We start from the raw sequence: 13342 nt of genomic DNA, 5'->3' as shown, positions 1-13342 counted from the left end.
CAGCCATTTTGTTTGGTTTTTATAAATCCTGTCCGACCAATTATCTCAATTGACGCTGTTATAATTACAAATGGAATATTCACGAAATCTCCATTATTGTGGAAATGCAGGCAGTTATACGGTTTTCCATTTTCTTTAATTGCTTAATATTTTTCTTATTTTATAGATTTTCAAAGTTTCGTTCGACCAACTATTTCCATTTGCGCTATTATAACGATTACAGTTGTAACTCGAGAAATCTGCCTTATTGTGGAAATGCAGGGTGTTACACGGTTCGCCATTTTCCGGAATTATTTTACATTTTTATTTTATTTTTTACCTATATAAATTTTGTTCGACTAATTATCTCCAGTTACCCTATATAACGATTAGAGGTGGAAATTTCCCGAAATCCTCATTATTGTGGATATGCAGGGTGTCACACGGTTTGCCAGTTTCGGTGATTACTTTTTTTTTAGTTTTTCAGAAATTTTGTGCGACCAGTTATCTCCATTTACGCTATTATAGCGATTACAGGTGGAACTCCCGCGAAATCGGTATGTTTGTGGAAATGAAGGGGGTTACACGGTCCTTACTGTCGCAAAGAATGGTACGCATTAAAACGATTGTGGACGGACGGGTCGTCTGCTTAGTAGGACAGGGCAATAGGTAGTCTGCAGGGAGGCTGCCCATTACCAGAAGATTCTGGCGAAGATGCACCGACGGGGAGGCGTCGGAGGCACCCGTGTGCTGCCCACTGGTCAGGAGGCTACCTGTTTGCCTTCCAGAAGACTGTGGCGAGAACGCATTATTTGGAGACGATGTGCGGCCCGTCACTTGTCGGCGAAGGGAGTGGATCACACGGCTGCACAGCGGCTACGTAGAGCCATGCGTTAGAGCGCAGCCCTTAAGCACTCGCTCCTGTGGTTTCGCGTAGTCCCTCAGCGTTGGACTCGTTGTAACCGAGAGAACGAAGACACCCACCGAAGATAGAGCTAGCAGGAAAACGGAGGTTGCAAGTATGACGAAAGTGTAAGGGGGAGGGCATAATTCCGTGACCGTGCGAGACGTGCTTCACAGTGGTGACCCCTTACGAGATAGCGACAGAGTATGCCGTGCGCCATCGTGCATTAGCTGATGACGCGATCACTTCCTGAGGCACAGCATCTATGCGCCGTCGCCGAGAATACAGTTCGCGCTGCACTCAAATTTTGCATTAGCGAGTGTCGTAATCGTCCGTCAATTTCTTCCTCAAGAAAACAACTGCGGGGTATAAAACTGAGGTGTTATGATCCAAGAATAAATTAAAATAAATTATAAAAATAAAAGAAACTAAATCAATAAAAATAAACCAATAAAAATAAACTTGCGGCCATAAAAAGCAGGGCTTTCAAATTCATACAAATACGCAGTCATATCGGTCCGAGCACATTTTTCATTTCGCTTCAGTTAATGTTTTAATCGTGGACCTACTATAGAAAACATTTTGCAGCACATTTTACAGTTAAATGAACTCTTCAACACTTTAGATCAACGCTCTCGCTCTTATCTTCGCATCTGGAAAGCACTGCAAAAGTTATAGCTATTGCCAGCACAGAGGAGCAGTGCGGGATTTGCTCGTCCCAGCAGATACGCCTTCCGTTCCTGCTTCGCTTTTGTGGTTTCATTTTAATGTCGCAACTTAAGGAAAGCCGGCAAATAGCCGCTACATCGCTGTAATGACGTCATTCCAGCGGTAGAAGAACGCAAAGATGGGGAAGAGAGAAAAATATTTCAAACAAGTTTGTAAGTTATCTGATGGGGACAGAGCAGTACTTTTTGTCTGAGGGACTTTCCGACTCCCTGATGTAAGTACTGGAAGTGGTGGTTGACTACTTTCTGCAAGCATTCAAGATTTCGAACAAAGTTGGAAAAAGTGTTGCAGGGTTGCTTATTTTTGGCCAAAACATAACACTTCCACAAAAAATCGACAATATGGCTTCGTTTTTGACAAGGAAACCTGACAAGGAAACGAAAACCGAACACAAAAAAAATTAACAGAAAAAAAAACACGCCTGCTTTTTTTTTTTTCTCCGAACCCGTTCGAACCCGTTTGAACCGGTTCGAACCGGTTCGAACCGGAACGGAATGGTGCGCCGGAACTGAACCCGAACCGAACCCGAAAGGCTTGAACCCGAACCCGAACCGAACCCGAAAAAATTCCGGTTCGACACCCTGGTAGTCCGCACCATCGTTGTCCGCACCCCTCCCCCTACACTATATAAAAAAAAATTCCTATTCAGCGCCTGGTTTCCATCCCTCGACCCTGCGGGCGGAACGCGATGTACATGGTGCTCTATCCACTGCGCCACAACGCCGACACAGAATGGGAGGCGACGAACGCGCCTTATATCGTTGACTCATTCAAATTACTGCTGACGAGAGCTCTCTCGTCAGCAGTTGCCACAAGTGCAACAACATTAACGTAACGCCAACTACTTAACGTCATGCGCCCCGCGGAAATGCTCTGCATTTGATCGTGCCCCTCGCGAGGGGGATGTTTCACTGCGTCGCCATGAGAACAGTTTGCCACGCTTTAGTTTCAGTTCTTTCTTTGCTGGGGTGCCGACGAGCGGCGCCACCTCCTCGCACTTCACCGCGGGAGGATCCGCGGCGGGGGCGAGAGATGGCGCTGGCGTCTCCGCGGCCGCGTCTGCGGCCTCCGCGGGCACCGGCGCCGGCGCGGGGTCATCGCCCTTCTTTTCCTTAGTACCTACCTATATTGACCTCGCTGACTTCTCCTGGCTTCAAGTGGCCTTAGATTTTTTTAGAACTTGGAAGGGCAAAAAGAAGCGAAAAGGAACCAAAACACTGCGTGAGCCCCTATGGGCCGCGCAGCGCTAATCCCGTTAACTCCGCGGAGAAGCGGCGACAGGCTGCGCAGCGATCGCAAAGCTCGAGGCGTATAATGAGGAATGAAGGAAATGGCCATGCGACCCACTCACTCATTTCCCGCAACACAACCTATGATGTCATACCAGCCAGCTCTGGGATTGGCGGAGGCCGGAAAAAGCAAACGCAAATTAGGCAGAACTTATAAGCCTCACCGAACGAGCTATTCCCCTGCCCTGCTTACCTAATCGACGTCGTGGTTGTTTACGACACCGGGCACTTTATGCGACTATCTTTACGAGACCTCACATGACTATCTGAGCAACTATACACGTTAAGCTGCGCCTTCACTCTCAGGCCTCTTCGTCGTGGGGGCGTCTGCAGTCCAGAGTGGCAATCACTTTCGCGGTTTGATTGGACGCCTAGATAGCATCGGCGCGGGCTAGAGAAACGACGCGACGCCCCGCACGGGCGAAGCCTCCCGCACCGCTGGCAGGTTGGGTGGGTCACCCCCCAGGGGAGCGCTTTAGCGGGAGGCGGCTATCAGGAGGCACCGCAGATGTGCCAGAGCGACTACCGTACGTTCCTCTTTTCTGCGCCTTGGCGTAAATAAACAAACGGCGCAAGGGACCGGTGGCTATCGCTGCGCGGCGTCGAAACGGAAATTGCAGCCGGCGCGAAATTGTTTTTTCTTCGTGTGCGCAAGTGTGAAGATGTGCGGGCGTGCGTGCGTGCGTGTGTGTGCGCGTGTTTGCGTGTGTACGCGTGCGTGTGCGTGCGTGGCGTGCGCATGTGTGTGTGTGTGTGTGTGTGTGTGTGTGTGTGTGCGTGTGTGTGCGTGTGTGTGTGTGTGTGTGTGTGTGTGTGTGTGTGTGTGTGTGTTTAAAACCTGATTCAAACAAAATAACATAATTTGGTTAAAGTCAAGAAAATACATTGTCCCCAAATTGTCTGTACCTGTCCAGGTATTTTAAAAAAGCAATCATCATCATCACCAGCCTATCTAATCCCACTGCAGGGCAAAGGCCTCCCCCATTATTCTCCAAATACCCCGGTCGTCCGAGGTGACTTTTTGTTAGTTCCTCTTTGATTTACGCGCTCCAAATCGCAGCGGCGCGGGGCAAGCAAAACACCCCTCCTTCTCTCACTGTTTTTCCCACTCTACGTCTTCCCGGCGCGACTTTAGGCGCGCATGCGCGACAGCGGGGTAACGGTCGCTGCAGCTGCCGGAGCAACAGCGGCGCCGGGGCTCGCGTGCGAGTCGTAGCATAGCGGAAATATCGTGACAGCGTTCTGAAGACCACAGAATAGCGGTTATATGTCCCATGCACAGGGAGGAAGCGCAGCAAGAAGTGATTTTGCTTCGTGTTAGCAAAAGGTGAGACACTCGTTCGTAAAGCGTGAACTTAATCTGAACGATAGCGCGGTGTCGTGAGCTGTACAACTACGTGTACCGTGTTCGATGTCAACTTGTGCTATGCCGTGTCGAACATCAGTGCTTATCACGGTGCGTTGCGTTTGTGCTCGGTCGTATTTTTGTAACATGAATAAAGTGTTGAAGTGCGATTTCTGCTGCCGTCTTACTGTCCCAGCTGCGTACGTACGCCTGCATGGAGGCGCGCCGGTCTCGGCGAGGCCTAGCGGGCGGCGCGGGGCTAGCGGGGCCGGCAGCGGAGCGGCGGGAAGAACCGGGGGGAGGAAAGCATTATCACCCCCCCTCCCCCCCATTTTGCGCCTCCTCGCTGTGTTGCCATGACAATTAGTACGCCTCCAAGCTCAAGATGGCGGTGACGTTGCTATGGCAATTACAACTCACTTTTGCTCGCCCAGGCTCGCCAGGGGAGAATTTGGCGCTACGACCACAATTAGGCGGGACGCTGGGTTGAAGGCTAAGATGCCGCGGACTGCCCCGGTCCTGTGCTAACTGCGAGCAATTTATCCCCGCAAACTTCTTGATCCCATCTGCCCACCTAACTTTCTGCTGCCCCCTGCAACGCTTGCCTTCTCTAGGGATCCACTCTGTTACCCTTAATCCCCAACAATTATCTTGCCTTCGCATTACATGCCCTGCACACGTCCATTTCTTATTCTTAATTTGTACTAATATGTCCTGAACACGCGTTTGTTCCCTGGCCCATTCCGCTCTCTTCTTGTCCCTTAATTCAGATTTGCTGATGACGTTACCTTGTTAAGTAACTTGGGGGACGAATTGCAAAGCATGCTTATCGCACTCGACAAACAGAGTAGAACCGTGGGCCTGAAAATTAATATAGGGAAAACTAAAGTAATGATCAATAACCTCTGGACAGCACAGCGGTTTGAGATAGGTGGCGAGGCAGTGGAAGTGGTAAGCGATTATATCTACTTAGGCCAAGTTGGGACCCCGGATCCCAACCCCGGCAGAGATAATTTGAAGGTTAAGAATGGGGTGAAGGGCTTTCGGCAGACATTCTCAGATAATGAATGGAAGCCTACCATTGTCCCTGAAGAAGAAAGTGTATGACAGCTACCCTTACTCCCACCTGTTCCCAATCCAATGTTCTGAATGCTTCTTGTAAATATGCGGTGAAGAACATCGGAGAGATTGTGTCTCCTTGTCTGAGGCCCTTCCTTATAGGTATTTTACTGCTCTCCTTATGGAGGATGATGGTAGCTGTTGACCCACTGTAAATTTCCTCTAGTATTCTTACATAATGCTCGTCTACACCCTGGTTCCGTAAAGCCTGTATGACTGGTCAGGTTTCGACCGAGTCAAATGCTTTCTCATAGTCTATGGAGGCTATATACAGGGGTTCAGTATACTCCGCGCACTTCTCTATCACCTGATTGATCGTGTGAATATGGTCCATTTTTGAATAGCCTTCACCAAACCCTGTTTGTTCTTTAGGTTGACTGAAATCTAAGGTGGCAGAAATTCTGTTAGCGATTACCTTGGTAAGTACCTTGTAGACGACTTACAGTAAGCTGATCGGCCTGTAATTTTTCAAGTTCTTCATGTCACCTTTCTTATGGATTAGGAAGATGTTCGCGTTCTTCCAAGATTACGGTGCACTCGCGCTCATTAGGCATTGCGTGTACAGGTTTGCCAGGCGCAGCAGTGGCGCAGAGGTAGACCATCCGCCTCGCGTGCAGAAGGACCGTGGTTCGAATCCCGGTGACGGAGTATTCCCACCGGTTAAAAAAAAAGTGGCATTGCAGGATGAGGCTTGGTGTGCGTTGTGACCCCGGCGACCATTGCCGGTAACGCACTCCCTCTCCAGAGAAGAATTGGCAACCCTGGTGTAGTAGGCCCCTAATGGCCCCAACCTCCCATGAGGCAATTAGAAAAGCAATATGAATTGATTCAAATTCAACTTGCGACAAAGCGTGTTAAAACACTTTCAGTGGTCACCCTACAGAAGCTTGTCAACAGACAAGTCAACGTAAATTAAATACAGTTTCAATATACAACAGTCAATAGACGAGTGTCAACATACATTAAATAGACTTTTTACAAACAACTGTCAATAGAATGTAAGAGCATGTAGGATAGCAATAAAGTTGGTACAATGTCAACGAACGTCTACAGAATGTAAAGAAGCATTTTTGTAAAGGCTAACACTTCTGACATTTTCCCGGGAAACGCATGCACCTTGTTTTCTCCCACAAATAACTAAAGGAAAATGACGAAACACAGCATACATAACAAAGCTTTGCTCTTGAGTGTTTTTCGCATACGCCAAGAAAACTTTATCATTACGCGCTCGGTAGTAGTGATAAAAATACTGCAAATGTTTACAGTGCTCCGAATTAAGTTCAAATAGTGTTCTCGCGCCAAATATAGCTGGTAAAATAGCTAAAAAAGTGAGTGACCACTAATCCTCCACAGGATGGAAATGCAATCGTTATAGCTGGAACTGTAAAAGAAAATTCGATTGCCGGCTTTCTGAAAACGAGCATTGCTATGGGCAGCAGTGTGAATATTTAGTAATTTAGTGCTTTTCTTATATATGAGGTAAGACATGTCTGCCCGGCAACCATTAATGTACAACACCCTACGAGAAAATCCATTTTTATGTGTAGGAGTGGCGGACTCCAAAACAACCAAAATATCTTTACACGTGATAGGTAGAATCTTATGCAACACAGAATTTAAAAACTGCAATCATTGCTCACTGAACAGAATTTCGGTAGCGTATTCATGGTAGCATATAGACCAGATATAAGTTTCTCTTTCGAAAGACTAACAGGAGTTGCTTACCCTCTGGAACAGCTTGGCCTTCATCAAGGACTTTCCAATGGCTAGTAATATGTCGTATAGCGCGGGGTTGTTGGTGACATATACAGCCTTGATTCTCATTGGAAAACAGTCCTGAAAGTGGTCAAAGTCGCCGATAAAATAAGGCGGCAATGATTAAAAACACATCTGAAAGCGTCGTCTCCCTTAAGACGCTCCTGACCACGCTGACAAGGTGACCAACCCGCCTTGGTTGTTTCCAGGCATACTTTCCCGGCAAAATGCAATAAACCACAAAAAACGAATCATTGAGGCTCTTTGATTTACAGTTTCGGACTCACCGCGGACTCCCCGAGAAGCAGTCGGGCATTCGATTTTCCCGTGTATCCCTACGGCTTCGGGGAATCCTCGGACTACCCGTGGACTATCCGCGGTGAGTCCGAGACTGTAAATCGAAGAGCTCCATTGACTGCACAGCGCTCAGCTAGCACACTACATCAGCCTGCGCATCATAAAAATATTTTTTTCAGATCATTTTTGTGCAAATTTCATTTTGTCTTTTTTCTAATTTTTTGGTTATTCAAAATTCCGTCGTGTCAACTCTGTATTTAAGCTATTACGACGCTTGAACGTGTTACTTCCGTCACATCCACAGTTTTGTGGAAATGTAGGGCGTTTAATGTTTCGCTATTTTTGCTGTTTTCATTCGTATTTTGACCGTTTTCTTGAGGAACTTTTTCTTTGGCTTTTCGATTTTGGGGGGATATGTATAAGATGCATATTTTTTGTTCGATCATATATTGTTCAGATGCATATTTTGTCAGATGATTTTGTTAAAATGTGTTTTTTTATATTATTGTTATTTCTCTTTTTTCTGAAGTCTGTTCCGCCAATTATCTCCATTTACGCTATTATACCTATTAAAGGTGGTACTGCCGAACAATCTGGGTTTTTGTGCCTACGCAGGGTGTTACGTGGTTCGCCGTTTTAGCTTTCTTTATTCGAATTTTTAATGGTTTTAGGGGACTATTTTGTTTATTCTTCGGCTTGGGGAGGAAATGTATAACATGCATATTTCTGATTTTGTCAGATCATTTTTGTGAAAATTTTATTTTTCTATTTTTTATTTTACGGTTTTTTAATTGGATGTCCAATCAATTATCGCCATTTACGCTATTATAACGATTAGAGGCATTACTTCCGAGACATATGCTTTTGTATAAAACTGCAAGGCGTTTTTCTGCAGAATTTCTTCATTATTCGGTTTTGGTGGGAGATATATGAGATATATTTTTTTTATTTTGTCAGATCGTTTTTGCAAGAACGTTGTATCTCCATTTGCGCCATCATAACTATTAAAGGTGCTACTTTGGCCAAATTAGCATTTTTGTGGAAATGCAGGGCGTTATATGGTCCTGCCTGTGGGGGTGCTCGGGAAAGAGGGCTACACATTATAACAAGCGAAGCAAGCTGTCGGCTGCTAAGTCAGATGGCGCGAACTTTCCCCGCCCTTTGGGTCACCGGCACCATTCAGTCGTCATTTTTTTTTTTTTTAGATATGAAGAATGGGTTCTAAATGGCGTCTAATCTTAGTCAAAAAGTTCAACTTCGACGTGTACAGTACAGTAGTGAAACAAAATCAGAGCCCGCAAAGTAGGCAGAAAAAAGGCAAGGTCGACATCGTAATTTCAATAGAAACTACATCAACCCCTTCTCACAAGATGGCACATTAAGGTAGGTCGACACCTTTAAAAACGCATTTTTTGAAAAAAAAATGACTTTTTTTAAATTTTGCAATTTCAACATCTTTGTCTATTGAAGAATACTTAGAAAAAAAAATGTGCTGTTATCTTAATCGGTTCAAAAGTTATGACCATTTTTCAACACCGCCGAGACGCATCCGAAACCGAAACTGAAGGTTTCCGATTACGCAGTATCTGCCATGTCGTCCTAAATGTTTCTTCGTATATACGTGACATAATGCCAATTTATTTAGCTACATTCTAAGCTTTTGGACACATTTCGGGATATTGTACATTTGATTTATTTCAAAATTTTCACTAAGGGGCAATGGGTGGCACAATCGTGTTCACGTTGCGCGCATTTGCATTGCCTTGCGTTCGTGTCTGGTTGTCCGTGCTTTTTCGTATGCCGTTTTAACCTCACGGATTTAGTTCTAGCCTCGCAAGGAGACCATTATAGTACTTTATAGTCTGCAGTTACAGTTATAGTACGAGGACGGCGTGCCTGACCAGTGACTGTCACCCTAAGACGAAGGCTGCATGTGAGTCAACTGTAAGACACGAAACAGGCAAAAAAAAATGTGTGCGCCTCAGCTCGGCCAAACGGAGATCGTGCCGGTTACAAGGAGGGTGCAAGCTATCAGCCTGGCGGATTTTAGGCGCATTGACTGTTTCTTATAATACGTACAATAGGTCTGAACCTTCAAAGCCATTTTTCTCAAAACTTGATTTTTTGCAACCATTAGTTACGCGAACAGTGATAACTTTGCTTCTAGAAATTATTTTATTACGAAACTTTGTGTGCTGTTTATTTATATATAGAACTATGCAATCAAGCAGAATTACTGAAAACTATTGGTAACTTTTTATATTATGGCCAGTTGTGTGAAACCCATACAAGCCGGATATCAAATTTTTGAGTCTTTTTATGATTACGCAACTTAGCTTAAAGATGTGATATTCGTGGAGGTTAGTTGCACAGGTTATTGTCTTCATTATGTTCCTGCCAAGTCGTGCTTGAATCGAACCAACCATTTTGTACTTATGACTGTTCGCGCAACATGCATATTTTGGCGCATTTTAATTTATATAAATTTTTTGTTCGACATTTTTAGCAATTTTATCTATTTAAAGTTTCTAACTGTATAAGCTTTACAAGCCAAAAATATAATTGTAACGTTTGGGCTACACCTGTCAATTTTTTTTTCGAAGGTGTCGACCTACCTTAAGGTAAAACGACCACAGCGTGGTTGATGCCGTCGACCAACTGTAAACCAGTTATGCAGATAACGTATGTTTACATGTCTGGAAAAGCACATACTTCCACGTGAACATAATATCAACGACAGGTCATTGACCTCAAGCCACAACTTCTCCACTCACCTGTACAAGATTGAAAAGCCTTTTAAGGACGGAGGGTGTGTACTGCGTTAAATGATAAAGACCGAGACCCTTCATGTCCCACACGATGACCACACCTTTAATTTGAACCTCTTCATCGAGGAGCAAATATTCCAGGTGAACGGCGCACACCCTAAGGAAATCTTTCAGGGAACAAATGTCGGTGCTCCAAGTACCTAAAGGGACAAAAAATGAGTTCATCGTTTAATTTCTAGACAGGCTTGCTTGTGAAATTACTTGCGACATAACAAAATAGAGGACATGTTGAAAAAAAGACACGGGCTAACATTCAAGTTTATTGCTTTCCACCATAATATTTTAAGAAAACAAATTACACCGAATGAACCCCATGTTATATATGAATACTTCAGATTGAAATGGGAAATGCGCAGCTGTCATTTATACCAAGCACTCATGCATCGCAGTGAAAATCGAATTCGTTTATTATCACACAAATTGATGTCATGACATTGTTTCTTCGGTGTCAATACTTTGATGTTTTATAGCACAGCGCTTCTTCCCACGGAAGCAGCAAGAACATCCCTACTCGTTCTCAAAGTGCTCATGAAAGGGCGTTGCCAAACTGATTGATTGATTGATTGATTGATTGATTGATTGATTGATTGATTGATTGATTGCTTGATTGATTGATTGATTGATTGATTGATTGATTGATTGATTGATTGATTGATTGATTGATTGATTGATTGATTGTAAGGTTTAACGCGCCGACGCTACACAGGCGATGGGGCATGCCGTAGTGGAGGGCTCCGGATTAATTTTGACCCCCTGGGGATCTTTCACGTGTACCGAAATCTTGACTACATGCGCGCGGGAAATTTCGCGCCAAAAGTTTGATTAATACTCTATTTCACAAACACAGGCGAACGAAATGCTTGGTTGTTCAATGCAGCAAGCCGCTTGTATTCGTCAACTCGTCATGTCTCATAGCAGTGAGAAAAAAAATTGGTCGCGTATCTGCTCCTTTCGTTGCAAATGTCGACAAAAGACGATAGTCTTTATCAACTTTTGCCAAGTAAATGCCTCCCTTCGCTTTCCCGCTCACATCTTATGTTGTTCCTCGTGCGTCGTGTTCCTCCCAATCTAAAGACGCCAAAAGTTTGCTTAAATCATTTTAAATATACCGTGTTCCACTGCTCCCGGCCGGGTGTCTCGATGCCAACGGTGCCGTACGGCGGAGACGCGCGTGAATCGAGGCGCCCTACTTCAACGTTGATAGAACCACGTTGCCCTACTCCACGTGCGTTCCAAGCAGAACGTCGAACCTATCTAGTGGAACCTTTCGTAACCTTTGCCGGTTGATTTCTTAAAATGGCGCCAGAAGCTACAGTGGCGCGGGAGACAGCAGGCGACGGCTGAGTGAATTGTTTTTCTGCAGTTGATGGAGTATTTAATTTCGCAAAAATCAAGCATGTATGATTTTTTATAAAGGAACACTGCAAATATCACTTCTGTATTAATTTGTTGTCTTATATTTGCGTAATGTCTTGTTCTATTTCAACAATGTTGACAAGTATGAACATTAAACCGCACTAGGATAGATTTAGCTACGACTATCAAGCATGTATGATTTTTTATAAAGGAACACTGCAAATATCACTTCTGGATTAATTTGTTGTCTTATATTTGCGTAATGTCTTGTTCTTCTTCAACAATGTTGACAAGTATGAACATTAAACCGGGCTTAGACGGATAGATTTAGCTACGACTATATTAGACTATTGCGCAGGCCTTGTTTTACTTTGGCCGGGTGGCTGAATCGAGTCACAGACAGACAGACGGACAGACAAACCGACATACAGACAGACCGAAATTTCTGGGTTTCAGTAGCCGAAGAAAGGCTATCGTCTTTAATAACGTTTAGAGCAACTTACAGTGGTCACTGAATTACAATGACCTCTGGTGGTGTTGCCAGAGAAGGACGATATTATTCACTCGCCCTGAAAGTGATGGAAATGTGCTCTATTTTACTGGACAAGGCCATTTTTGCACCATCCAGTGGGAACCAGGCAATTGCACCTTCACAAGCTATTGAACTCATCCTAACCACCTCTATACAAAGCTCCATCGACTGGACCCTGTTTGGGTTGCCACACGACTTAGTGACGCCACGCGACCCTATTTCACGGAGTGCGACTCGGCGTAGCTTTATCCGTCCCTGCCGGTACTCGGAATCACTACCCGTAACCCCGACTGTAAAACGGGCAATGTTCCAGAGATTGTTCCGCATGTTCCCTGTGACTGTCAGTGCTGCGTGAACTTGCAAGCGATGTTAGTCACATCGTTGGTCATATAGGTGATTGGAGGTGTTCCGGGGAGTTCCTGTTGTGTGTCTTTTCAGGCGTGCCATGTGCCCACAAAGCATTTCGGGCTGCGCTGACGTTTTCTTAAATAGGGGCTTGGCAGCTGCCTTGTAGCTTAGACAGATTTAAAGCAGTCCTGTGCGAGTATCAAACTTGGGACTACAGGTCGAACACAAATAGTAAAGACTGACTGTTGATAGATTATTAAGTTTTAACTCGCCGACGCTACACAGGAGATACGGCGTGCCGTAGTGGAGGGCTCAAGATTAATGTTGACCACCTGGGGATATTTAAAGTGCGCCAAAATCTCCAACACGCGGGCGTTTTGGTTTTTTGGCTCCACCAGGAAACCGGCCGCCGCGGCCGGTAATTGAACCGGCGTCCTTAGACTCACCAAACACTAACTGTAGATCGACTAGAATATTTTATATACCAACTGCAAAAGTTGAGTGCGGATCAGATATTTTGGGTACGACTGTGTTTGCTTTAGTGTGTACAGGGTTTCTAAAATATAGAAAAAAGATAACTCAGGCAGTGAATACAACATATCTGAGTATTCGCGTACTAGTGCCTGAAATAAATTGCTAGAAAAATATAAAAACAAAAGATCAAGGGAAGATTTCAAAGCATTGGAACAGAGGTTTGGCATCCTCTGCCAGGAAGAAATGCGGAAACCTCAACATGCTCTCAATAAAGCAACCATATTTGAGGAGAGGCTAGGCATGGTGATGATAGTAGTAACACCTTATTGCAAGCATTGCCAAAAAGTAGTAACGTTTGATTCTCCATTAATGTGAGCACATCTGTAG

The 13342-nt window shown here is 44.8% G+C and overlaps 1 protein-coding gene across 3 annotated transcripts in view; it reads right to left on the bottom strand.

The window, feature by feature from the left end:
• LOC144174889 (alpha-tocopherol transfer protein-like) overlaps positions 1-13342 on the bottom strand; it is a 38377-nt gene that overhangs the window by 11133 nt on the left and 13902 nt on the right. For 2 of the 3 annotated variants that reach the window (XM_077703855.1, XM_077703856.1), the window contains 2 exons: positions 10192-10385; positions 7091-7201 (listed from right to left, as the gene is read on the bottom strand). In XM_077703855.1, coding sequence (XP_077559981.1) covers positions 7091-7201; positions 10192-10385 — 305 coding nt within the window. Of the gene's footprint in view, positions 1-2963; positions 3006-7090; positions 7202-10191; positions 10386-13342 lie in introns of all 3 variants that reach the window. The other variant, XM_077703854.1, reaches the window with a different exon arrangement.

Source organism: Haemaphysalis longicornis, unplaced genomic scaffold (genome assembly GCF_048455015.1).
Source record: "Haemaphysalis longicornis isolate Haplotype H1 unplaced genomic scaffold, Haemaphysalis longicornis Haplotype H1 scaffold_3, whole genome shotgun sequence".
Lineage (NCBI taxonomy): Eukaryota > Metazoa > Arthropoda > Arachnida > Ixodida > Ixodidae > Haemaphysalis > Haemaphysalis longicornis.
Note: the sequence above shows the minus strand (reverse complement) of the source record. Positions and strands in the feature narration are given on the sequence as shown.